Source organism: Calonectris borealis, chromosome 4 (assembly GCF_964195595.1).
Source record: "Calonectris borealis chromosome 4, bCalBor7.hap1.2, whole genome shotgun sequence".
In the NCBI taxonomy this organism is placed as follows: Eukaryota; Metazoa; Chordata; class Aves; order Procellariiformes; family Procellariidae; genus Calonectris; species Calonectris borealis.
Genome location: NC_134315.1, coordinates 43,744,497 through 43,771,888, shown reverse-complemented (window position 1 = coordinate 43,771,888; position 27,392 = coordinate 43,744,497). Strand labels below are relative to the sequence as shown.

The 27,392-nt window shown below is 37.4% G+C and overlaps 1 protein-coding gene across 2 annotated transcripts in view; it reads left to right on the top strand.

The window, feature by feature from the left end:
- Positions 1 to 1,369: 1,369 nt before the first annotated feature.
- The window catches only part of PALLD (palladin, cytoskeletal associated protein), a 209,152-nt gene continuing 183,129 nt past the window's right edge, over positions 1,370 to 27,392 (top strand). The window contains exons 1-2 of one of the 2 annotated variants that reach the window (XM_075149366.1): positions 1,370 to 2,027; positions 2,064 to 2,688. In XM_075149366.1, the coding sequence (XP_075005467.1) occupies positions 1,685 to 2,027; positions 2,064 to 2,688 (968 nt within the window). In that variant the 5' untranslated portion in view covers positions 1,370 to 1,684. Of the gene's footprint in view, positions 2,689 to 27,392 lie in introns of both variants that reach the window. The other variant, XM_075149367.1, reaches the window with a different exon arrangement.

Below are 27,392 nucleotides of genomic sequence, written 5' to 3'. Positions count from 1 at the left end.
TAAGATTAAGGAGGCAGAAACTCTCCAGTTCTGGTTCCCTGGCATTCATCCAGTTTATGCCTTAACAGCTGAGCCTCTAGACCAACTGTTTGCTTGGCTTCTCAGATTCGTTCTTTAAAGCTGCTACGTGGTAGTCAGTTATACTGTATATACTTTTTTAGATTTTGTTGACAAGAGATTGGCATGGTGGCTGAATTTGTTGCCCTGTAAAAGGAAAGATAAAAGGAGAGAAAGATGTAATCCCAGCGAAGAATAAGCCTATCGCTGCATTCGATAAAAATTACATCAAATCCCAAAATGCTTTGGTTCCATTATACTTCTCTTTTATGTGTTGAGTTGTAATCTGTTGGCAAGACAAGCAGGCATATCAAGAGATGCATATGCCAGGCCAAGAATTCCAATAATCTATTAGTCAGTTAATGACTACATGCCGGGTAAGCCCTGGTGAAGTGACTAAAGATAATTGGAGCTTGCACAAGCTGATGTAAAATACATCCCAGTGCATCTCATGACTGTCAAGCCACCTATCTATCAGTGGAGAAATACTTTGGACCCTTAAGAGAAAATATATTTTTTAAAATCTTGTGCAGAATTAATCTTATAGAAATTATCATAAGAAGAGAATTTTCAAGGGTAGTTAAAACACTGATGTTCAGCTTAGTTAAATGCTTTGCAGAAGCAGCAATTACTTTTAAGAGCAGATCACCTGCAATCTAGTGACCAGCAGGACAAATACATTTCAATAAGGAGAGCTTCAAGCAGATCCTTCCCTTGGGGAAAGAGTGGTTTCCCTGATGTCTTGTTTCTTGCTGGCTTTATAGAGGCAGAGAACGCTCATCCTCATTCTAAAATCTTGTGGGAAAACTGGAGATGTATAGATGCTCCTGTGCTTTGTGAAACTGGTACAGAATATATATTATACACTTATGCAGTGCAGGACGATACATAGGTTGTGAAATCTATTTCTTCAGTGTTTTACTTTTAGCATGTGGTATTTTGATATTCCACTTATCAGTGTTGAGAAAAGTGCTACTGAGTTGTACTGAAAGGTAACAAGTTAAAAACCTTAACACAAGAAGTAAAACAATATTAAACACCTTATCAACATTAAACAGAAAGGATAACTTGGAATTTCTAATCCAAACATCCTTGTGTAGATGCTCATAATGGTTTCAACTAGAACAGTGTTTTCCTCTTGGAATTTGATGTTTTAGTGTCTGGAAGGCAGTGTTACGGGAAAGAGAAAAGTAAATGTATTCCCCAAATCATCATAAGCCTAAAACCAGAAAAAGTGAAGTGCAATAGCATTGATGTGAAGTAACAAATCAGATGTGAAATAACAAATCACTCAGATTGGTCCAGTGGAATTGAGGTTGTGCTAGGCAATGTACAGACAAAGAATGTCTTCATAGTTCTGAAAGAAGATGCATGAGAAAAATTACTCTTAAGTGCTCTCACTTCTACCTAGACAATTTGCAGCTCTGGCCCATTCCAATAGAAACCAAGGTTTTCGGTAAGTATTTCATGCACTGTTGGATTCTGCTCTTCTCCCAGTTTATGTCTAGCTTATGGGAACCAGGATATAAGAGGGGTTTTTTTATTGACAAGTTTTTTTTTGTTAAGGAATTGTGTTTGTGTCTTCCAGGACGCAAGACAGAAGCTGTGGCCAGGCATTGCCTCTTTAATGCTGAAGGAGGCTTACTGTGCAGAGAGAGGCACCAATAAGGGATATCCTGAAAATATGTCAGAAGCTTCATCCTACCGTGACTTTTTCTATGATTCCCTATCAGACATACAGAATGGGGAATTTTCAAATGAACTTTCTGCCTTCCTTACCCAGGAGGAGATATGTAAGAGCCTTGACATAGCTCAGGAAGCCATTGCCAATTCCATGAAGGAGGATCAGAATGCAGCACCAGACTTTACTCATTATTTTAACACGTCTCATTCTAGCACTTCAGAAAATCCTTCTTTCAGGGATACCAAACTGCATGAGCAAAATGCTTTACAGAGGCTTCAAGCAAGCAGTCTGACTTCATCTGCTGCAAGTCACGTTCTCCCAGGGAATCAGAAAGAGCAATCCACCGCAGCTCAAACACCAAGTAGTTTTGACACAGTTTCCAGGAGGCAAGCAAGCACCTCACCTTTGCTAACTGCTAGTCCCAGCTTCATTAGAAGCCTGAAACATTTGGAGAAAGATGGTCCGGGTGTGCCTAAGACAAGCCCAAAGTCCGAATCGGCATCCCAGGGAGAAGTTCCTTTCAGGAGCAAGCTGTGCGACAAAGCTGCCACATTCATAGAGGAACTGTCATCTATATTTAGACAGGCAGCAAAGACAAGAGGCCGAAGTCCTGACGGGGACTCTTCTTCTCCAGACAGTGGATACCTATCTCCTAAAAAGAAACAACCAGCTGTAAGTACCTCAGTGAACCAGGAGTTTGACAAGCCACATCAAGAGACTGAGCCTGAGGCAAAATTACCTGGAGTTCATCTGAATGGAGAAAACTTTTCTGAAAGGGACAGCATCACTCAGAGCGAAATGGTCCTTTGTCACCCCTTCATCAACATGGAAGAGAATCAATCCTCACCACCTCAATTCACTCAGAAGCTCCGGAGCCAGGAAGTTGCTGAAGGAAACAAAGTGTTGCTGGAATGCAGAGTTGCTGGCAACCCAGTCCCTGATGTCAGGTAAGTGCATGCCTTTTAACTAAGTCACTGGATATCATCATCTTCTGATTGTGGAAGATACCTAAGGACAGGTATCACAGTGGACCTGCTTAGAGGTAGCCACATAAGAACAGTGGATCATGCAGTGGTTGGTAAGCACATGAAATAACAGATTCTGAGCTCTTTAGTTCTCTCAGAGTGTTTCATTGTTTTCTGCTTGGGAATTGAAGTTCTACTTGATTCAAGAGCCACATGGCAAAATTAGAAAGAGAATTGGCTCGAACAACATTCTGTGTGACTGTTACCTTATCAATCTAGGTGAAAGAATTAATAATTTGCCCCTGAAAAGCATGTATCAGGCAGTTGATATGGTTTTTACTGTCAATTAGTTAGAATGTCTCCAAGCCCCATACTAATGGGATTTGGGGTGTATACTATGAGATAACCTAAATCTAGCCAAATTAAGTTACCCCAATTGCTTGCAGATAGTCACATGTATAGGCCTTGCAGCTATGCAAGCTTAGGAATTCATATCCATCACTAAACAGTGTCTTCATACATACCGTAATTGAACTTCTCCTTTGAAATCAGTTTTTAACATGTTTTTAAAATCTGTACCTTTTGGTACAGGTTTGCAGAGGGAATAAACAGAGCTGTCAGTCTGAAGATTTTAGATCTTTGTCAACAAGATGATTAAAAAAGTACAGCTTTGAAAAGTCATCTTGTGGCTATATGTGCTTGTATATGCTTTCATTCCAAGGTGAAAAGTTACTTTGTAGAAAATATTTCCAGAGAGTCTTGTTTGTGACTGTTGAAGACAACAGCGTTGCCTTTATCCTTCTGAGTCTTCAGTGAAAATGTATCCCAGACAAGCTGAATATTGAGATACTGAAATTTTTACAGGGTCAAAAGATCATTTATAGAGACATCAAGTGTGTTCAGTTGGTTTTTTGTATACAAAGTGGAAAAAGTTGTACCTCAATATATTGAGTACATTGGTTCTGTACTCAAGCTTAGATTGTCCTGCAAACTGAAGCCAACTGATCCTCTAAACCAAGACAAGCTGTGGATCTAAGTACGCTAAACAAAGGAATTACATCATAAGCCTTGCCAACAGGTCAGGAAACTTACCCCAAAAATGTAATTGTAATGCCTGAATTGTAATGCCCATCAAGCAATGTGACAGCTATGTCATGTCATTAATAGTTGTTTAGTATTTTATTTTTTTAAATATCTGCTGGAAAAAAAGGACAAGAATCACAATTATGGGTGCAAAAGCCTTCCAGTTGTTCGTTCTCCATAAGACTTCCAGGAAGCAGGAAAGAGGAATTGCAAAAGTCACACAATTATGACAGCCAGGGAATCCTCCTCTTGTGTTTCTTCTCTTAGATTCTTCCTTACCCTTCACTAAGATATTGCAGCCTGCCATTGGTACTGATGTGGACACTAGGGCAACACAAGCTGTTAACTTCTAGTAGTTCTTTTTTTGCTGTTGTTGGGTTAGGTATTATGACAGCTAACATCATACTGTTACTGATACTTTTGAGTTGTAAAATAGAGTAGTAGCAACAGACAGAGGCACCACCCTTAAGGAAAAAAAAATAATTACTATTAATTAACACTAAAGACCTTTTCACCTAATTTTATGCCTCCGTAGGTTAGATATTTAACCTGACCAAGTCACCCTAGACTCCATCTGCAGTCACTAGAGAAGCACACCTAACAAGAGTCACCTGTTTGGTACATTGACAAGAACTTAAGGCAAATACTTCAGACTAAACACTTTGTTATTAGTATTATTATTGTAATAGGTGAGGTGAATCCCACCCACTCCCCCATCTCTATGCCAATGGATGGCACAGGGAGAAGAGTTGCTCTGCCAACTCATATCCGCAGGTAATGCAACTAGAAGAAAAATCCTAAACTGTCTTTCTTACAGGTGAGAATTCATCATGATACATATTGCCTCAAAGGAACTTAGTTTTCCTACTATTTCAATTCTGAAAACATCCATACTTCCATAACCTGAACAGCAAACTTTCTTACAACTTTTTTTGCTAAGAAACCAAGAGACAGAAAGTTTTTGGTGGGTGGTGTTTTTTTTTTTTTTTTTTTTTTTTACAGGGTACAAGTCATTAATAGGACTATTAAGGCACTGAGAGTCAGTCTGTAGAGAATACTGTTTTACTAGAATGAAACACTCTTTCTGTTGGCTTAAATGGTTTTACCACCATCAGTCTACTACGCTTTAACACGTATGTCACTGCTACTGAGTTACAAAATCTATTTTGTGGGGTGAAAATGATCTTAGAACAGGCAGCACATAGGCATGGAATATCTCTAAAACCAGAATTACTAAATATCCACTACATAGAGCTTAGGGTAAACGGGCATTTACTTTCATAACACAGCAAAAAAACCTCACTGGTGCCATCAGACTCACATACTCTCCATTTCCTGCCATTGGTACAAGTACAGTTCTGTTCAGAACTGATTAGTTGTTGTTGATTTCTTTTATGAAATTTGGCATAGACAGTTTAGGTAAGTTTGACAGCAGCAATGAGGTTGCTGTGTTTTAATAGCAAAGGTACTGAAGCATTACAAGAGCGCATCTTGTTGCTCTTATTTTATCTGGCAGAACATCAGTCTTTGCTTCAGTGATATGACTCCGGAACTGTACATAAATATCAACTGAAATGGGAAGTTGTGTACAAGCTATGGAGCTTTTTTTGCTTAAGTCTTTTACATCATTGTTGTATTCATTTCAGAGGCTGCTAATATCAAGATGTTTACAAGAAATCTAGAAAAAAGCTTTATGTTCTTTAAATTTTAATGTGAACTCTACTTTTCTGAATCTTAACTCTTGCAGAATCATTAAATGAGAAGGCAAATCTTGTCATTCAATCGAATTCACTGAGCAGAATGAGTCATGAGAAACACTGCTGACATAATAGTAGATGATTTTAAAATCAAGTAAACTTTTAAGTAATCTCATCAGTATCAATTAATTTGTAACTTTTGGGTTATTTCCCTTTTTTGAAAGCCATAATTGTGCTATGTTAATAGTCTGCAGATACAACCATTGCTGAATCGCAGCAAATATGCTTCATACCAACTTCTCAGTCTCTTGCAAAGCTCCTTGGCAGTCAGTTTAATAGACTTTCATGGTCCACCCTCGAATTGGTTTTATTTAATTATTATTAATAATTCTCCATCCGGCAAATCCAGCACACAAATTTGTGAATATACTTCAATAAATCCTATTACTTACTAAAAATAAATTACTTTTCCAAAGTTCCCACTAAAAATACGTTTCCCCTTTAGTCTCCATTCCGCTGTGGATGTTCAAGAGAGGAAAAATATGGTAGCTGTACCTCAAAAACTATTCGTTTTGGGAGGCAATACAATTTTGCACCGTGACCTTTCTGTAATGACGCCGACTTGCCTGCAGAGGTCACTCGCACACAGCAAAGGCAGGATTCTCGCAGGCTGGATTTCTTCTGAGGGCCGGGCCGCACAAGGGGGGAGCATAGAGCCCTTCAGCTATTGAGCGCTGTTGGGGAGCCCGTAGAACAAACGCCAAGACTCATGCAGTGGTTAAGAGACTGTGCTAACCGTGTAAGGCACAGCAAATACTTGCGTGCTGTTTGGGTGAGACTCCAAAGTACTATCTCTGAATCTTGGGGAAAGGAGGGGGTTCTTTCCTTTAGAAGATAAGAAAGCATGCAGAAAAATTTGTAGTGGATTCTAGACTATAACAACATTACTAGGAACTTCTAAACAGTTACATAATATCCCCTATGCAGATCACTTCCCCTCTTTCTGGAGCTGAAAGGGAGTATGGTATATCCTGAATATCCAGTAAATAGCTAATGTACTGCAGTGGAAAAAGACAAGCCTATTTAAAACCACTGATGTATTGCAGAGCAAGTGAAGAATGCTCACTATTTGTGCCACTTTTGGGAACATTTCTGTAAATTTGAGTTTTATATGTTTTTTTTAAAAAAAAAAAAAGCAAAACACCAGTGGTACAATACTAGTTGACCATTCTCTTGTACTTTGATAATCTAGTTTTCCAAAGCACTGTATAGACAACTGTTTCATTAGACTGAATTTCTGATTTGTAATACCTTTGAAAAAAATCTTTGGAGCATAATCATATGAATTGGAAAGATTAAAATACCTATTGTTTTGTGAAGAAACTGGCCAGAGGAAAAAAGGTATGAAAGATATTGAACATTTTGTGAAAACTGCTGAATAGGTAGAAGACAGAAATGGAAATTAATGTTATTGCCAAAAGAAGGGCTATCGAACAAGCTGAACAGTTACCTGGTCTGTGAGGTGTAAGAGCCAGACACTTAGCACATCCAAAACTTGCTGAGCGGGAGATGCAGATAGGGACATGAGCCAGGATTACTACGGCCTGTACATTTCCACATAGCAATAAAATCTGCAGAAACGAGGCTTCAATTGTTCTGATTTTTCCCAGAAAAGCCAGTTTCAATAACATAGCCACTGCAAATAATATTTTTGGAACTCTGTGTGGTAAGTGTGATAAAAGTAGAGAGCAATTGGGATTTTCTTTTTTTGTCTCAGCTGGAAAGAAAATAACCAGAAGCCATAGTTCCTAAAGTCATGATGAAATAACAATAGTTTAATGGTGACAAGAAAAGCACTGACTAAATTGTTATTTTTCCCAGCACCCAAGAAGTTGTCTAGCCTAGTAATAAGCACAGCTGATATTTAGGCAGAATCAAGCACTGGTGGCCATGAGTTCATCCAAGTGATCTAGAGCAGAGCAAAAGGCCTTCAAAAGAAACTACTTAAGTGTTTCTGACTGTTTAGCGTGTTATTGTTTTTCTATGCATCACATTTTCTTCTGGATCCAAATAATCTTTATAACTGGCTTTCTTCTCTTTTCATAGCTTTTCTGGAGCTAAACTTTCCAAAATCCTCAACCTATCCAAATTGGAGCTAGAGTCCTGCCTTAACCTGCTACCCTTCTTATAAGGCTAAGGATAACAAGGTTGCAGAATCTTATTATAAGGAAAGAAACCATCAAATGTAGTGTAAGGACAAGGTTTATATTTGAAGATTATGTGACTAAGAAGGCCTCTTAAATTTTAAGTTCCTTGGATGTTCGTAGTTGTAACTATGTATATAGAAAGTAAAAACTGTAAGTATTATGGTTTGAGTGACAAAACTTGACCAAAGTAGCTCTGTTCTACAAGGGTAAAATAAGTAAACTTGGATAGAAGGACTTATAACTAGAACTTGGGGTTGAATCCCAAAAGAAAAAAATCAGTTAAATTTCAAGAACTGCTACGTTACCTCAAGATTCAATGCCTAACTTATTAGTTCTACTAGCAGCAAATTAGATATCTAACAACAGAGGTTTTGCCACTGGTCAGAACAATTTTAATATTGCTGAACAACCCGAATTTCGACCTAAGACATAGCAAAGTATTGAGTAGTTTGAGAAGTTCTAGGACATGTGTCTTCTAAAAAAGTTCTAAAGCATATAAAATATAAGTTGAAACAGAAATTTTCTATATTACTCTCAAAACCATTGTATCAGTCAGTAGCTCTCCTTCAAAGTGCATCAGCAGTGTAGTACTTAAAATACCCAAGTTAGCATTGAGCTAGCAAAAGCAAATCCCTGCTGGGAGTGACTTAGAGCTCTTCAGCATTTGCCTCACTACCTGAATATTTAATTACTTCTGAGGTCTGCCCTGAGCTGTAAACTATGATTAAAGTATTTACAGATATTCACCCAGATTCTGCAGCACAACAGGTATTGAAATGTTTTGTGCAAAGTATATTTCTTTCCTTCTTTAATAGCAAATTGACCAAAAAAAAAGAAGGGGAAAAAAAAAAAAGCACTTTCCACATACTAGTGGAAAGGCAAGAACAGGGCTTCTTTGCTTTAAGGAAGCTATTTGCTCTCATTATAATCCTTTTCTTCTCGCAAGTGTTGTTTATCTGAATTTCACTGTAACAAGTAGCCAAAATCCCCACCTAGAAACAGTACTTGCATGTAATCCAGAACTGTTCTTAGAAAACATAGAAACAAATGTAAAGTACAATACTTAAATTTATAATAAAACCCAAACTACTTTAATTTCAACAACTTCACAAAACCTACCCAGTTTTACAGCCTTTAAAATCTTTGAAGTCTAAAAACGTGCAATAAACTATGTCTCTACCAAAATCTTCCTATAATAAAGGGCCTGATCCCCCAGTACTCTAATCAGGCACAGCTGCAAAGAACATTGGATGTCAGATTAAGTAATGCTTAACACAGATCTACACAGCTGGGTGGAAATCCAGGTGTACAGGACAATAGTGACTAGACAGCAGTTGGTAGAGTTTTAAGTCTTGGGAATGTAAAGGGTGTCACAGATATAGTTTCTGCTTCTTTACTAGGCTTGATTTCAGGTAGGAAAACTGTGGTTTAGAGGTCGCATTTAGTTTTGTTTCTTAAAGTCTCTCATTGTGTAAATTTTGTAGTTACAATGAAACACTAGTGCCTTGGTGGGAGATATAGGTGTTCTGTTAGTTCTATAATGGCAAGGCTTTAACACTACTTATTTTTCATAAAGTATGAGTAGCTATTTATGTATGTGTGTTAATAGAACATATTTAACAACATTTTTTACAATCCTAGGTATCCTTAGTTAAAAAAATCTGTTTCTTCTCACTTTTTTGTGTAAGCTCTTTAATAGTCATCTTCAGAACTGTTACTTTTCCATTTGTAAAATCTTAACTATTCAGGTTAGAATTTAGAACCAGGTGGTTAAGGTCCTGCTTTTCAAATATTTTCATAAGCTTGAATACATACTTATTTTATTCAAGATGGAAACTTTAGTGAAGCTATTTTATGATTAACTTGTTTAAATTATTTGTTAATTTCATTCTGATTTGCTAGCCCAAGACTGAGGAAAGGCCAAGAACTAAACTTGCTTCTGAAAAATGAGACGCTTAATGTGTCTTAACAACAGACTTTACTAGACTATAAGCATTATGGTAGCTACAATGATTGCAGAAATACTTTATAAAAGATTAAAAGGATTAGTATGTTCTCTATGTGGCAGGAGAGGGCTCTTGTGACTTGAAAACAGCCACATCTATTATTCTTACACTGTAAAAATCAAATATTTTATTGAGGTTTAATGTGATTCTCACACTATTTCCTATATGTGTGCTTTAAAATGAGTTTTTGAGAGAGGATAGAAATAGGTAACAATTCTGCTGCAGAAACTGAAATATTACTTTGTTCCAGAGAATGTATTGACTATACAAATGGTTTATTTCTGAATTTTTGCAATTCTTATTATTGAGAATTGTTGTTTAAACTTGTCAAAATTCATTACTAATACTGTAATTATAGCAAAGTGCCTCTTGTCTTTTCCCTCTTTTCCCTCTTTTCCCGCATCCATCTCCTCATGTGTTTCTCTAGCTGCTGTAGCAACCTTATAGCTTTATGAAAGGCCTGCTTGCTTTAGTGGGTTGTCCTGGTTCCGGCTGGGACAGAGTTAACTTTCTTCCCAGTAGCTTGGGGGGTGTGCTGTGTTTTGGGTTTGGTATGAGAGGAGTGTGATGGCCCATTGATGCTTTGGGTGTTGCTGGGTGGTGCTTGCACCGGGGAGTTTTGTTTTCTCTTTTTGGCCTCCCATGCCCTGCCACATGCAGGGCAAGCTGGAGTGGGGCGGGGGGAGCACAGCCGGGGTGGTTGAACCAGGTGGCCAATGGGGTGTTCTATACCATGTGACATCATGCTGAGTATGAAAAGCAGGGGTGTGGCGGGGCTCACCACCCACCCCCGCCCTGTTTGTGACACACAGTTGGCGAGCAGTTGCATTGTGCATCGCCTGCTTTGTATATTCAGTTATTGTCATTGTTCTCATTGTTGTTATTACTGTTCTACTTTGTTTTATTTCAATTATTAAACTGTTTTTATCTCAACCCGCGAGTTTTTTGTGCCCTCCTGATTCTCTCCCCCCATCCCACCGGAGGTGGGTGAGCGAGTGGCTGTGTGGGGTTTATTTGCTGGCTGGGATTAAACCATGACATGGGTCTCTAATACCTTTTATTCAGGTATTGATTGTTTTAGGATGAAGTGACATTTTTCATTTTAACTCAAATAAATTCATATACAAAGTATTTTAACAACCTTTAAGCACAGCAATTCTATCATGTTTCACTTTTTCCTTTGGTCTGTTGGTCTGCTGGATTTTCTGTTCATTGTGTGTATTTGTGGTGGTTTTACTTTAGTTTGGTTTATTACTGTATTGGGTTTGCGTGGCAAGGTTTTGGTAGCGGGGGGACTACACGGGTGACTTCTATGAGAAGCTGCTAGAAGCTTCGCCTATGTCCAATAGACCCAATGCCAGTCGCCTCCAAGACAGACCCGCCACTGGCCAAGGCCGAGCCCATCAGCGATGGTGGTAGCGCCTCTGGGATAGCATATTTGAGAAGGGGGAAAACCCCCCCAAGCAACAGCAATTGCAGCCAGAGAGAGGAGTGAGAATACGTGAGAGAAACAACTCTGCAGACACCAAGGTCAGTGAAGAAGGAGGAGGAAGTGCTCCAGGTGCTGGAGCAGAGATTCCCCTGCAGCCCGTGGTGAAGACCATGGTGAGGCAGGCTGTCCTCTTGCAGCCCATGGAGGTTAACAGTGGAGCAATATCCACCTGCAGCCCGTGGAGGACCCCACGCCAGAGCAGGTGGATGCCCAGAGGGGGCTGTGACCCTGTGCAAAGCCCGCACTGAAGCAGACTCCTGGCAGGACCTGTGGACCCATGGAGAGAGGAGCCCACACTGGAGCAGGTTTGCTGACAGGACGTTTGACCCCGTGGAAGGGACCATGCTGGAGCAGTTCGTGAAGAACTGCAGCCCGTAGGAAGGACTCATGTTGGATAAGTTCGTGGAGGACTGTCTCCCATGGGAGGGACCCCACGCTGGAGCAGGGGAGGAGTGTGAGGAGTCCTCCCCCTGAGGAGGAAGGAGCGGCAGAGACAACATGTGATGAACTGGCCACGCCCCCCATTCCCTGTCCCCCTGCATTGCTTGGGGGGAGGAGGTAGAGAAAATCGAGGGTAAAGTTAAGCCCAGGAAGAAGGGAGGGGTGGCGGGAAGGTGTTTTTAAGATTTGGTTTTATTTATGCTACTCTGATTTGATTGGTAATAAATTAAACTAATTTCCCCAAGTCGAGTCTGTTTTGCCTGTGATGGTAACTGGTGAGCCATCTCTCCCTGTCCTTATCTCAGCCCACGAGCCTTTCATTATATTTTCTCTCCCCTGTCCAGCTGAGGAGGGGAGTGATAGAGCAGCTTTGGCGGGCACCTGGCATCTGGCCAGGGTCAACCCACCACAATTACCAAGGGCAATATTTTACAGTAAGAATTGATCTAGAACTCTTCCCTAACTTATACAATAGTTTCTATTCCATTAATTCAGTGTTGTTATAATTGTTTATTGCTATTAATTGTTTATTAAAGAAATAATGGTTCTTTTTTATTATGCAACCTTTTGTAAACAGGAAGTGTTTCCAGACTATTTTATATTCATTTCCTAAGGGAGATAGTTTATGGAGTTAGTTGTTAAACTGTTCCCAAATATAAGCATTTTTCTTGTATTCTCCCCATAGTCCGACTGGTTTTCTTTATGAAACTCTTTTGCCCAATAAACATACTTTTATACAGGAATCTACAATAGTCTTCTACTAACCATTTCAGAGTAGTATCCTGCTAATTTGTCTTCTTACTAGTCTTCTGCAAGGAGAGAGTACTTGTTAAGAATGGAGGAAGATTCTTGAACCTAAGGAGTTCCTTGGGTCAAAAATGTTATCTTTGTAGATTTGGATGTTTTTCTGTGTATGGAGCATTGAAGATCATGTGAAAGTATAAACAGCATGTGTAATTTTGCTGAGTGTAAATAGAAGAATGTTGTTAGCCATTTTAATCAGGTAGTACATTCATTTCAGAAATCTGGTCAGCAATAATGCGTTATCATTTAGTATTTTATTTGCATTCAAATTAAGATATACTATCTATAGATATGAAAATGATATGTCAGCATCCTCAATATTTTTCTGTCACAAGAATATTTTTTTCTTACTCCTTATGTCAATAATCTCTTCTTTACTTTTGCTTTTTTTTTCTTCATTTACAAGTCAAAATAATAGCTATTTGCAGTCTTGACCTTGTTATTCTTTTAGCCCTTCTTCCCTTCTCATTTATTTCCTTTTATGCTCTTGGTTTATTGGACCATGCTATGCCATTCTTGTCTTGAATATTGTTTGTTTGCTTTCGCTAATTTGAGTTAAGGCCTGTCCATCTCCAGGCATCCCTGGAGTTTCAATTTCCTTCGGAGCAGATCTGGAATGTAATGTTGAAAGTCACCTCAGTGACTTGTGAAACTGCTTCTTAATCCTGTTTGTCTTAGAACAGTGTTCTGGACTAGTGGGCTTTATTGGGGAAGCAAGGGTTTATACCCTAGCACAAATGGTTAAGCTATTGCAGTGGCTGCCTGTAGTAATTTGTGGCCTGCAGGGTTTAGGTAGATAACATGCATCTTTCAAATATTTTCTTTTTCATTCTCCATTTGTTTTGTGGGAATGAAAGTCCACACTGTCAGGTTTTTCTGCATCTGGGGGAAAACATACAGTGGAGTTAAGGCCTATTTAGATCATGTACCCATCTGCTTTAAAAATAGTGTGGCATATCTGAGAAATGCTAGTAGTGCATCAGTTTTCTTAACTTGTAAGTAATACTCCTTTTACCTTACAAACACAGGGATGTTGGAAAGAGGATTCTTTATTATTTGTCATCACACTACTTAAGAACAGCATTTAGGAGGCTCTTGTAGTATATGATAACCAAATGTTCTATTTGGGTGGGATTTTTTTTGTCTTGCTTTATAGTCTAAAACCATAGAGTACAGTATTAAAAATGGGTATCTGGAGAGCCAGGCTCTTTCCTAGGTGAAATGATCTTTACAAAGTCCAGATTGTGACAACAGGATAATTTATGAAAGTCTTATAAAATAAAGATTGCTAATTCAAGCATAATTTAGGCTGAGAAGTTCATTGATGTTACAAAATGAGTATTCAAACATCTAAAACTGAGAATGTGTGGGCGTGGTTAGGGTGGTGGGGTGGCTGGAGGGGACACAGACTGTTTGCTTGTTTGTTTTTTGTAAAAGCCCTAAGGAGGAGCTATAGATCCTGGACACTGGGGTTATTCGTACATTTCATTTATTTCTTGTCTTTGTAGAATAGTTTTGCATTGATGTATGCATTTCCTCATGTTTGTTATACAGGCTCTGTGCATCACCAGGCTCTCTTTTTTCAGAGCTGCAAGTTTAGTATTTTTCATGACTGCCGAAATATCTTTTGTAGTTTTTCTTTTAGAAAATTGCATACTTTCATTTTGGTTTTCCATCCTGAAAATTGGAAGAATAAAGCCTGTTAGAGGCATGAAGATGGGTGTTTTAAGAGGCAATTGTAAAAACAATGGGATCGTTGTTGAAACTAGGACTGCTTTTTTAAATTGGATTTAGGAAGGGAATTCCAGCTCAGTTACTTTATTTTTCTCTGTCTATTTGTGAATACCAATGTCTCTGTCTTGGTGTATTTCTGATTACATTACTGAAAGTTTAAAAGAATCTCAGTTCACTTCTTTATTCTTTTGTTCTTCTTTGTCTGCCTTCCAGTAAAAGTATGCAGATCTAAAGTTCCTTGCTAATGCTCCATAAATAAATAACGTATTAACTAGTATTTATGAAAAGACTCAAAGATCAGATGAAAATGTTATCAAAGTACATTTTAAACTGATTCAATGCTTGATGGCTAATGCGAAAAGCTTAAAAGTAAATTAATAAAAATTACTCTTCCAAAATAAGAAAAATTGTGCTGCTATCTGCAGAATGAAAAAAAAATATATAAAGAACGTTTGCCTTTTATTTACATAGGAATCGAATGAGACTTGGATGAACTCTAAAATAACAAGACACCACATGTCGTCAGAAAGCTGTTTCCTTACACTACTTTGTCCATGTTAAACATTTTTGGTTTAAAAACTAAGCTTAATTGAAGTAGTTTTAAAATATAGGTTTCCAACAAAAGTGGTGCTGAAATAGGGCCAGAGGCAGTATTCCAAGAGGCTGCTTTTACTTCATGTTTCAGCATTTATTTGTATAAATCTTATATACTGTCTCTGGGCCTTTCCAGTATTGTGCAAAGCATCAACAGCCAAGAAGTCCGACAGTGAGGAAATACATTAGCAATCTGCTTGTCATGGACTGATTGAAGGTATTGATCTGTGAAAATTAAAACTAAATCTAGAGGCTAAGTAGAACAGAGATGGGAACCAACCCACATGTTTTAGGAGTGGAATATTTTATTTGTACTGAAATGTGAAGAGAAACGGAGTAGTGAGGCTTTTCATAGAGGGGAGTGTTTGGAGTCAGTAATTCTGGCATCATTACTTATCAATGTTCAACAGGCATGCAGTGCTATTCCAAATCCTATTTAAAATATTATGCTTAATATTCTTTGACATGTTTGCTCATTTGCCTAAAGGCAATACCACATCTTGGATTGTTTAAGTTTCTTAAGGGTAATTACTGCAGTTTAATAATGTTACTTAAACAGGACGTATCTTTGTAAGATACAATATGTTGCTTTATAAATATAAATTAAGTAAATACAATTATCACTTTGAAACTTGATGCTTTAAAAATTCTTTCCTAATAAAAGATTTTGTCATGTCTGAAATATGCTCTTTAAATGCATTCTTGACAATGTGAAAACTAACTTTAGAGATCTGGATGATGAAATTGAACAACTAGCACTTTTCTGCAAACGTTCATAGCTGATGACTGAAAATGGTAGACTTCAGTTCACGCAATTAGAGCTGACAGGACTTTGAGGGAGGTAGAGAAGCCTAGGGACTAAAAGCTTATAATAGACCAAACATAGAAGAAACATTGTTAAATAGCAGTGAAAATTGAGCTTATTTTATTAGTTCTAGAACCCATCTGGAAAGTGCATTCTTTCTAACAAATCTTACAGTTTGATAGGGCTCTGTTAAGTGGATTGTAAATATGGATCATTTAATAGGCTGTGGGCTTGCCCTTTAAGCCCATGCAAAGTTAAGGGAAGGAGGTAAAGAAATTCCCTTTCCCACTTACTCCCTGTTGCATATGAAAATAAGAGAGTAAGTCCTTCCCATAATACCTGTATTTCCTTCCCTGAGCACAGAGATGCAAAGTGAGCAGGAAAGTTAAGGAATTAGCAGTGCTTTGTTTTTATACCTTGTACAATCATGCTCATATTTTCAGGTGGGTGGTGCAAGAATAGCAGTAAATAGACCTGTTATTTCTGTAAACCCTCTGAAAATCTTCCTTTCAGTGAAACCCATCGCTGATCAACAGTGAGGCTGGTAGAAAGAAATAAATAAATGGAAATCCTGGGTAGCTTTTTAGGGTATGTGGGAGACATGTTCAAGGGATATAATGATGAAAGAAGCCTGTTGTTCCTGCTTTAGGCAGAACTTTACAAAACCTCTGAAGATGCACTATATACAGAACAGCTATTTTGTTTATATCCGAGGCATTATAATGGTTTTGTGCCATGTTACTTATTCACAAAGTTATTTTATGTTGTCATGAGTTCTCACATTCCACATCTCTTTTTTTTTTTTTTTTAACACTTTTGGAGACTGAGAAAAATCTACAGTTATGTAGTGAGGAAATAGCATTTCTTTTAACATAGCAAAATGAACAGAATTTGGAAGTTTAGCTTTGCACAGAATAAACCTTCACCTCTTAGACACGTAAATGTTTTTTAGCTTTTGTCTTCTAGAGAACTTTTACATGAATTAATGTAATAAAGGGACTTAATTGCTACTTTGTGCCCCTGTCAGTTGCCTCGTCTGAGGGGACTCACAAAAGGAGAATTGATCAGGAAGAATAGTGAAAAATTGCAAATAATTGAAATAGTAAGGGACTTGCTTAAGTATTGAAAACTTGAATCAATATCCATATGTTTCTGTAAATCAGGAAATGAGCAGACTTCTTAAATATATACCTAGGTAATCTGGGTAGAGAAGAGATGCTATTTTATGAAATAAATCAGGAGGAATAATTCAACTTGATAATTTCACCTGTATATACAAAGATACCTTTAAGTTGCAGAAGGGGCAAATGCCTGTATAGATGTATCTTATCTGATGTACTGAAGTACTGCATGTCATAGTGCTTATTGTAGACCAGACACCAAGAACCTTATTTTCCTTAAGTAATGTTCCACAGTTAGTGTGATATTCTACAGTATAGATGAGTACACAACTCAAGATTAGGAGTAGTGTGAATTCGAATAGGTCAGATTTCCTGTGGGAAAGGGTAATAAGTTAAAATGCTCGGGGGTTGGAGGTAATTAGCAGGTAGAATCACTCCTAAAACACTGGGGGTTTTTCAGCTACCTGCAGGTCAAAGCAAGTAGAGGACTAAAATTTTTGTGCAACAAGTCTGTTATGAAGACATGTTTCTTTTAGTCTAACACTAACATGCTGCTTCAAAATCAAAGTGATTCATTGTTCCATCTTATTAATAATGTATACTTGCAGTGCATGCATGCATTAATGTTATAAAAATAATTAATACTTTGCACTTATGCATTGCTTTTCATCTGAGCATTTCAGTGCTTTGTAAACAGGTTGTATAATATATGAACAGCTTTTGTTTATCTCCTCTTATTTGATAAGGTTGTGCTTTTCAGGTGGCCAAGGGAAAAAGATTAGACAAATAGAATCCATCTCTCATTTATGGTACAACTGACAGGTACCTGTAGCTAACTATGAATTCTTTTAATATCACAGAAAATGTGGCCACTAAGATCACAGGTGGCCCAACAGTAAATCATTGCTTATGGGAAGACCACTTAAATATTAGTGCTGTGAGTAGCTGAGGCAAGTATTTAACTGAACTAACATGAACTGAGCGCCTCTTACTCCTATAGACTAGTCTTGACCAGTGCAAGTTGATAACAAGCTTCATAGAAGACTGTTTAACATTTGGCCACAATCTAGCATCCTTAGTCTTTCACTCTTCCACTATCTTTTTTTCACTGTGACATATTAGTAAAATGGATAAAGTATTAATACACTGATAATTAGGGGCCAGGTATAGCATCAGATGCTGTCAGAACATATTATCCTTGGTATGTGCTTTCCAGATAGCCGATTCTGAAGGGGAAGGTGTGTCTCTGTGGTCAAGTGTGTCTCTGTATGTTATGACAGCTTTGCATTTAAGAGGCAGGAAGAAAAAAACACCCTAAAAACCTAGGAGTCGAAGCACACTCCTTCATGCAGGAAAACAAGCTGTATTCAAATAAACTTTTCCAAGGGTGCTGAATGCAATACTCATGCAGTTTTCTCCTGGGAATAAGATAGCAAAGTGGAACCCAGTTCAGCAAAAATATAAATTCTTTGTTGATCAGTTTAACAGGTACATTCACTTAACCAAAACGGGGCCAGGTACAATGCAATGGCATTCCCTCAAACATCTGCAAAATGAATAAAGAAAATTCTTGTTCTCTTTTGTATATAGGCATATGTTCCTATTCATTGTCAAGTTAGAGAACGTTGCAAAAATAGATATTGTGTTATCAGGTAAATAAATGCTTTCAGTGTCTAAAGCAAGCAATCATTGTGTGATATATGGAAGAAAGAGAAGGGGTTTTTTTGTTTGTTTTTTAAGGTAGAATTGCTTGCAATAACTCATTGCTACAGTTAAATATTCTACATTCTTATGTTGGACTGTGAAGGCCATGAGTAGGCACAGAGATATTCTTTGTAATATCATACTTAAGCCCAGAGATCAAGTAGAAACATGGATCTCATACTGACAATTATCCATAGTTAAAACTTGAATGTGAACTGACTTAGTTTCCACTTTATTCCCTAAAAAAACCCCCAAGTTATTTAAACAAAGATAATGCGTAAGTGAATTGACATGCTTATTTTCAGCTAAAGCATAGTTCTGGATAAAAAGAAGTAACGCAATATGCATAGTTTGAGTTATCTAAGTTAATTTTTATAAATTTTAAAGTGTTTGAAGAGTGAATTTCTGTTATTGTCCAGTATAGGCTGATTAAAAGGTGTGCTGGCTTAGAATTCTTATTCCAGTATCAGATGTCCCATTTAGTAGAATGTGAAGCTCATCAAAACTTTTTCTGATTTGCTCCCTTCTTCCTGGAAATGTGTTTCTCTGCTAGTTCTGAATGTAAATACTTGCTGAACCAATTAGTTCAGAAAATAACAGGAATGAAATTACGTAGATAATTAAATTAACAAATGCAATGTAAGGTATAAAAGTGGCTTTTCCTTTTTCCTGTTCTTGATATATAAAATCAGATTCTTCTGTTAAATACTTATTGGCAAAATTCATTCTTAGTTCCAGTTAGATCCCTTCACTCAGAATTTTCTATTTTTTAAACCTTAAAGACTTACATTAAGATAACTGACGTATAGCTATTTATCAAGTAGCCTGTTTACAAGCAGTGTAAACCAAACCCTTCTAAAACCTGCAGTGACCAATTGGTATGTGCCTCAAGCAGATAAACAAAAGTTACTGAGTGTATTAGTGTTTTAAAAAAAGGCAACAAAATCCTCCAGGGAAGTTCTTATGCAGAATTGAAGACATTTATAAAAAGTGGGGAAATATAACTTTTTTTTTTTTTAGGGCCTGCCTTAATTCTGAATGACTAATCTATAGAAAATGATTCTCACAGTTGCTACATGGAGAGTCCTCAGAAAGTGAATTCCATGATAATCAATGAATGGAATTTATGTTCCTAAATTCTTTGAGTTCTCTCATGCACAACTAATTTTGATATTACGTATAATATAACACAGTTGAAGATTGGTATAATATTGCAAACTGATTTTTAAAAAATGAGGAAATTCTCTCAATTTCTGTTTCTGCACTTTAACAGCTTTCTTAATTAAATATGGATTTTTATGTCTCCTAAACTATGATTATGCTTAACCGCTCATCAGCGAAGCAAATTTGGAAAGGAAAAAAACTCGGAAGGGAAAATACTTATCTCTCTGTATTGGATAGTTTCCCCAAGAATGCTTGTTAATCGCTGCTGCTAGAAGGAATTCTTCTGCAGATGTTAATGTAGGGAGAGCTTGAATCATAGTTAAGAAGCAGTATAACATAATCCAAACTAGAATGCTGAACTTAATTTTTTTAATGTGTCTTTCCTGTACACTGCAGAGAGCATTTGTGTTTTACAGTCTTTATCATCAATTAGTATCGATATTGACTGGATCTAAAGACTGCAATTTTTTGTCCTTTAGGACAATAGAGATGGACAACTTAATTCTCAATTTATGATTTGCTTGAGGTGTTGGTACAATGAGTCTTTTGTGTAGTGAAGAATAAGGGAAAACACTTGTAGCCTTACAGAGGTAAAAAGTAAATGTTACTGTATGTTTTCTGCCTTTTTTATAAAGCAGCATTGCCGCCGGTGAGGGCTTTCAAGTTTAATTAGGGAGGGTTGGGACAGAAGAAGAGTTGATTCTATCTGAGCTTCCTCAGGCTTGCCATATGGCCAGAAGGAATCTATAAAAGCCTGTTCTCCACAAAACCCAAGAGAGGTAATTTTGGGGGACTTTACCTGTAAAGGAAGTAGGTGGAGATGGTGATTTGCAGTTCACTGGGGAATTGTTACAAATGGCAGGCATTGCAATTCTAGAACATGCTACTGACTGCAAATTCAGAGGCTGGTGATTCAGAGTTTCAGCCTAGAATCTCTCTTTATTCTCAGAGGATTTCTAAATCACTGACTAAAGCCCCTCTCCCTTTAAGAAAAAAACAAACCAAACCTAAAACTCAACCTAAATGAGATTAACTTAATCTCTTGTTGGATAGAAGAAACATCACTGTTGCTGTAATCCAGATAAGTGGCAACCTGAAAATTGGATGCATGTGACCTCACATAGTGTGGTATTACAGCCAAAGTCACTCCAGAACCCAGGACTGGCCTAAGACCCACGGCAAATTCCTATATAAACTGATGCAGTAACTGGCTTTCAATGAAGGCCTTCCCTAGTTTAATAGTCATAGCAGGTCCACTATATTATGTTCCTTCACAGCTTTTGTCCTCAGAAGGACTGTTTTTCAGGTGTACGACATGAGGATAGAAATTACATGCTCTGGATTGAGAAGAAAGATGCAACATTAAAGTTTCCCTAGCTGGATGGTGTTGGATAGGTAACATTTAACTGAATGTAGTCATCATGATTCAAAGCAGACCGTCTTACTTTGCCTCTTGCCTATTTGAAAGATGGCTCTACCACAAGGTTGGACTGCACTTCAATATGTTGCATTTTAAACACAGATTGAATTCATTAATTATTGCTTCAATTAACCATATAGTCTGCTCTGCTGATTTTAGTGTAGTGCAGTTTGACTCACTAAAAGACATTACAGGTTTTTGAATGCAGCCTCTGTTATAGGTGTGGATATTTTGCTTGATATTATATATTTTAAAGCTGCTACGTTTATGTAATGCCTAGATAGTTCAAACTGCAACAAAAATGTGGCATGTACCACTATAGCCATGTCGATCCCAAGGATGATCCTGATTTGCTGCTCTATTATTTATTCATAGTATGACAACTGTTCACTTTTCTCTTGTTCTGGCATTCTCAAAGATTAACTTGCTCACCTATAACTTAAATACTGCTTTCTAAATAGGGAACAGGAAAAGAGTTAAATGTTAACATGAAAGTGGACATTGCTGTCCCAACAAGCATCTCAAAATTGAATGTATGTAATGCTATCCATAACTTTTCTGCTTCAGGAAAGAGCATTGCAGTGTATTATATGCAAATTTAAACTTCAGACCCTTTGGAAAATGAACAAGTGCATATTGTAATAACCTGTCAGTTTAGAAAGAATTTGCATGGGGTTCTTCATGCTTCATTCAGAATTCAGAGCAATTCTGTGGGGTTTAGGGTGCAAATGAAAATTTTGACTTTTACAAATTGAGTTCTTCAGGGTTTTGGAAATGTGCTACTTAAGTCCAGTTCTCTATCTGTTTTTTTTTGTACAAATGCATGATTAAGACAACTCAATGCTAGGGCAAAGAGAATAGCCAAGAGAATATTGTTTTGCAGTCCTTTGGTTCCTCTCCCTGCCTTACTTAATTCCATAAAAAGCTCTAATTTGGTATTTCAGGTAACCTTTGGAAAAATATCTATTCCTCACCCTTTTTGTGGAAAAGGGAGTGTGAAAGTTGGATTGAAGGGGGATATTATCTCTAGTTACATATTTTTATATTGTTGATGTAAAATAAGCATTGTCTAACAGTGGCTTAATATTTAAATAGTTATAGAATGTATACCCAAAATGACAGGGGATCACACGATAAGAAATGGGAAACAATCTACAAAAAGTACACTTGCTGAAAAGCTGCTTTGTATTCTTTGATTCCCTTCTTTGTCTTTAATATCTTAATAGAAGAACTGAAGTTCTTTTAATCTAAAAGCTTAATTTTTCTCCTAGAGCAAGTTATTCAATCTAGACTACTGATTCTCCATTTTCAAGTGAGAGGAAGATAATTTATACTAATCTTTGTGAAAACAAAATTCAACTCCGTTTTTCAGGAAAGGCCCATGTTCAGACAATTTTTGTAGTACGTGGTATGAATCTCCCGTGAACTTCAGTGAAGTCTGTTTTCGAACTGAAACATGTTGCCTGGCAAATCTATTCCTGACTCTGGCTTGTACAGCGCCTTGCCAATTCCCCTTATTCTGCACCAGCAATGAGACTAGCAGTTGCCGTAATCTCAGTTGACCTAAAAAATTTCCATTTTTTTTTTAAAAAAGATATAATCTTAAAACTTGGAGCAGGGATTATTACAGCCTGAAACCTGACTCAGTGTTGTAATAGGGTTTATATACCTAAAAGAAGCATGGGGAAAACAAAAGCATGGTAGCCTAGGTACAGAAGTCCTCACTAAGTTTAAGTTCTACTTACACCCAGTTTACATGGTGTTCTATTAAGATTGCTTTTGCATCCAGCAAGAGTTTTTGAGAGACAAGTTGGAAGCAAAAAACACTGTTCTGGAAATAGCTTGGTTGCCCTTTGCTGCCTTAAGAAGTGCAGGGCTATTTCTAAAGTACATAGATGAGAATAATGTATCTAACTTACCGCAGTTCAAAGTGAAGTGTCCCCTTCTAATACTTACTGAAATTTGCAGTGGTAGCTGGCAACACTGGAGCTGCACTTTTGGCAGCTTATCTGTGTTTTCCCATGAAGAGTATTGCAATAGCTTCCTCAGATAAGGAATGTCAGGGGTGAAATAAGCAACTTTTGATGCCTTAGAAAGGCTCTCTTGACACACCTAATAAAGATTCTTGGAATGCAAATGTCTGACAGTGGGAGACATGAGGAACCACCGATCCTGTGCATGGATCTTCCCATATATGCCTAAGGCATTCTGTGAATTGGCAGCGCAAGAAAACTACAGTACATGCAAACATGCTATTTATGGGTGAAATGAAAGAACTGAAGAAACAGCCACTACTTAGGAATGCTAGAGAGAGGTCTTAGGCACTGCCCTTACTGGACTTTTTTTTTGCCAGTTCAATCTGGTTTTGACATCTCTTTAAGGACTCCCACTGTTGTAGACAAAAATCTTATTCTTATCTCCTGCTCATAAGTGATGAAACTGAGGTGCAGAGCTTCCCAGGAGCAGGATAAGAAGGAATACCACAATCTGACTGCCTTTTGTGCCAACAACATGCTTACATATTTTCTTTGAACAGAAATGTCTTTTATTTATTTCTACTAATTAAACTACAGGTAGAACATTGTAGGGAAGATGTGATGACCATCACACACAACAGAAGAGATGAAGTTCCTAGTGTTTTGTTGTATACATTTATCTATATTACTAATCGGGAGTTCTGCTTTAGAAATCAACTTTAGTAATTTACCAAAAAAAATCAAGTGATACCTTTTTTTTTTTTTGTGGAAGAACATTTTACACTACTATCTGTGCCTATCCCCTTTTCCCTTTTCTTAAAACCTGTATTTCAAGAAACAGCAATTTCTTTTCATAGAAGGGCAGGTATTTCTTTGAGGAATCAAGCAACTTCATAACATTTGTCTACCAAGAGTCTTCATCTCTCCCGACTTTTTCCTTTAGGTATTCAGAAAGTTTTCTCTTTCACAGTATAAGACAGTCCCACTCATGCATAACATCCAGAATCTAATGCTAGGGATTTTTTTTTCCTCAGATTCGGTCTGGTTTTCAAATACAACTTGGAGATCAAAGCAGGCTGTGGAAACTCAGCTGCAGGAGTGTCAGTTAGACCAGGGAAGTTCCTCAATGTGTTGCCAGTATTTTACCAAGATGCTTATTTTTCTTCCTCTAGAATACAACCAGGAGTTTTGACTAGTTGTACCTCTTTAGCCTCTTGGTGTCTTTTTCTTTTTTTTTTAACTGCCTCAGCTGAGCTAGTACATTTAGTTGCACCTAAATTAGGCTGTATTCCACTTCCGTAGAGTGATGCTGATTTTTCTTATCTTCCCACAAGTAGAACATCTCTGCCCTCAATTTCAAGTTCTTAATACATGAAATGTGTTAAGTCTTTCATCAAATTGCTGTTCTGTTGTTCTTTAGGATAGCTCTGTTTCTTTTTATTGCTAATTAAGTTTTCAAACTTTGAATTCTTTCTTGCGTACTGTTTGGTGAACGGTGCGCAGGGAATAGCTTCATACTTACCATTTTATTTTTGCCTTCCATATTATATTGGATCTGTTTTCTTGTTTGCTCATTTATACTTATTGAACAGTACAAAAACTATTTCTTAGTACTTTTTTTCCCCCTATACTCAAAATTGACACCATCTAGTTAGTTATATAATCTCCCTCAAAATTGTTGGTCATATAGGAGGTATCTAAGATAAGATTCTTTGAACAAAAAGGCTTTTTTTCCTCATTGTTCATCAAAGAACAGTGACTAAATCCATGCCTGAATTGAAAATCAGTAACGATGAAAAGATTCACGTGAGCATTAAGAATGGAAGCATCAAAAACTTTGAATATTTGAAATCAAATCTCAAAGATACTGGAGTGTGAGGGCTGGATATTTTTTAACACTATTCCATTACCCATTCCATGTGTAGTAGGTGCATCTCTAAGATGGAAACATGGCATTGAACTTTTCAAGTCTTGAAAAGTGTAATGATGATTCTTAATACCTGTTATCTGAACTAGAGGGGATTTCAATGGCAAGTTAACACAGATGTAATATTTGATATAAAATAATTATTTGCACCTTTGTTTAGGAGGTAGGCTATTTAAAATGTGGAGTTTCTTTATTGGTTTCTTTGTTGGTTTCTTTGTTCTGCAGTGAATCAAGAGTTAGCAAAATCTTCTCAGGAGGAAGGCACATGACTGTCCATATAAGGGAATTTCACTTGTGGTACCATAAAGAACTGTTCTTTGCTTTTCCTTACTTTAATTAAAATTTAAAAAACCAACAATAATGGGGGCAAATTGCATGACATATTGAAGATTACTGAAACATACATGCTGGAAATTAAAATACAGGAATAGTGCTTGACATACTTGGGCATATTTCTGCTAAATTTTGAGAAGTTCTTATTTTTTCAGTTGTAAGACTAGATGTTTTTGTAAAGTCTGTAGTCATTCTTCACGTTTATTGCAGTGAATGTAGGTTTCATATTGTAATTAGTGTATCACCAATATTATTTGAGGCATTATGCCTGCAAAACAAAATGTATGAATAACTGCAAATTAGATGTCATCTATTTGAAGTCCTATGAGGTAGTTTTGTGTTTTATAAAAAAGTCAAAATTAACAGAACTGTCCTAACACACAGTACCAAATGTTCAATCTGGCATATTTCATCTTGACTCCCAAAAAGACCTTGTATTGTGGGTCAAAGAGAAAGGGAGGAGGAGAACTGCTGAGGCTTCTAAGATATTGCAGGCATCTGGTATTCTTCTAAAATTAAACTTTCCTGCATAAGCTGAAGCAGGATAGCTTCAGCTATAAGATCAATTAAATCAGTTGCTCTCTTAGGTTTATTTAGTGAATCCTATAGAATAAAACCGAACCTTTTCTTGGCTCACTGAAGAATGGAATGCCAAAATCTTTCAGATTGACCATTTAGGCTGCAGGGAGATTCATGTCTGACAGATGCAGTCTTTCTACATAATAGCTCTGGGAAAGTTTGAAATAATTCTTAATGTTACTAGTTTTTTGGGAGCGGCTGCGGGGGGGAGATCAGTGTTTTAGTACTGCCCATAATGCAAGCTCTTGTACTAAAGAGTTCACTTAAACCCAAGGTCCTGAATAAACAGAAAGGCACAATACGTAAAGAAGGACTCCATTCCAAAGGAATTTGTTTAAAGCTGATGATAACTCTGTAGTCATATTTTGAAATTGCTTGCAAGTGTCCAGTTCTCATTTGTTAATTAACTGAAGCAAGAGGAGGTTGCATGCTAAGTTGATTTTGAAGCACATCAGTGTTTAATGAGAGCAAGCCAGGGACAGGAAGGCTCCTGACTGTTATTTCAATATTCTAACAATTTGTTCATACTTCTAAGCTTCGAGAAAGCAAGCGTGTTGCACAACCGGTTCCAATTTCAAAATACCCTTTATCATAAAGGCGGTGCAGTAAACAGGAAACTAGGAGACTGATTTCAAGAGTCTGACAGATTAATGTACTTTCCACTTACTTCTCAAGTCTTAAACGCTTGTATTGAAACATGGGCATCAGTGAGAGATAACTGAGAGGCAGAGCAAGCTAGTGGACAGAAAAGAGCTTCACCTTCTATCTGATGTAACCTTCTATCTGAGGTTCCAGAACTAAAGAAATATGTAGTACAACAGACCTCATGAGATCCTTTGGTGATGCATTCTCCTCACACAGCACAAAGATATCCCAAGATGCAAGCAAGGCAAGAATCAGTCAGGGGTGTAAGCGCAAGGCATAGTTGAATGGATGGAGCTTAGTGCAAGCTACAAATATGATTAGTATTTTTACTATTTCCCCTAATCTTGTGGGAGTTCTGCAGTTTTCAGTGGACTTGAGTTTTACTGCATTTTTGTAGCTCCACTGCACCCTAACTATAGCCACCTCTCCTCTGTAGTACAGAATTTCATGAAGTCACTCAGTTGTAGAGAATGACAGTGACAAGTCTGTACTTAGCTGTGGTGGTTGTAAGCAGAGCATCATGTCCCATTCCGGAGCTACCACTAGAGTCCAGGGCTCCTGACTCCTTTATTCTGCTCCTTGTTAGCAAATATGCGTGTACCTGCTGAAATCTGTTCCATACATACAAACAGATATTGATTCTGAAAAGATGATAGTCTACTGTGGTTTCACAACACACTATATCTCTTATGCAAACCCCTCTATTGGCTACGTGATGATCAAAAAACTCATTTCTTCCAGGAAGACAAATTTTACATGCACTGTGTAACTTCAGTAAGGCCAGCAAGTCCTGCAGAGATTCTCTTACCTTGTTTTGAAAACAGAACTGTGCTTTTTTGTTGCTTTTTTTGTTGCTTTTCCACAGAAATCAGGAGAGGAACTTGAAGTGAGAAAAACAAATGGCAAATAATTGTTGCAAGTTTTTTAAATGTATCTGAAGGGTTTTTTGTATTT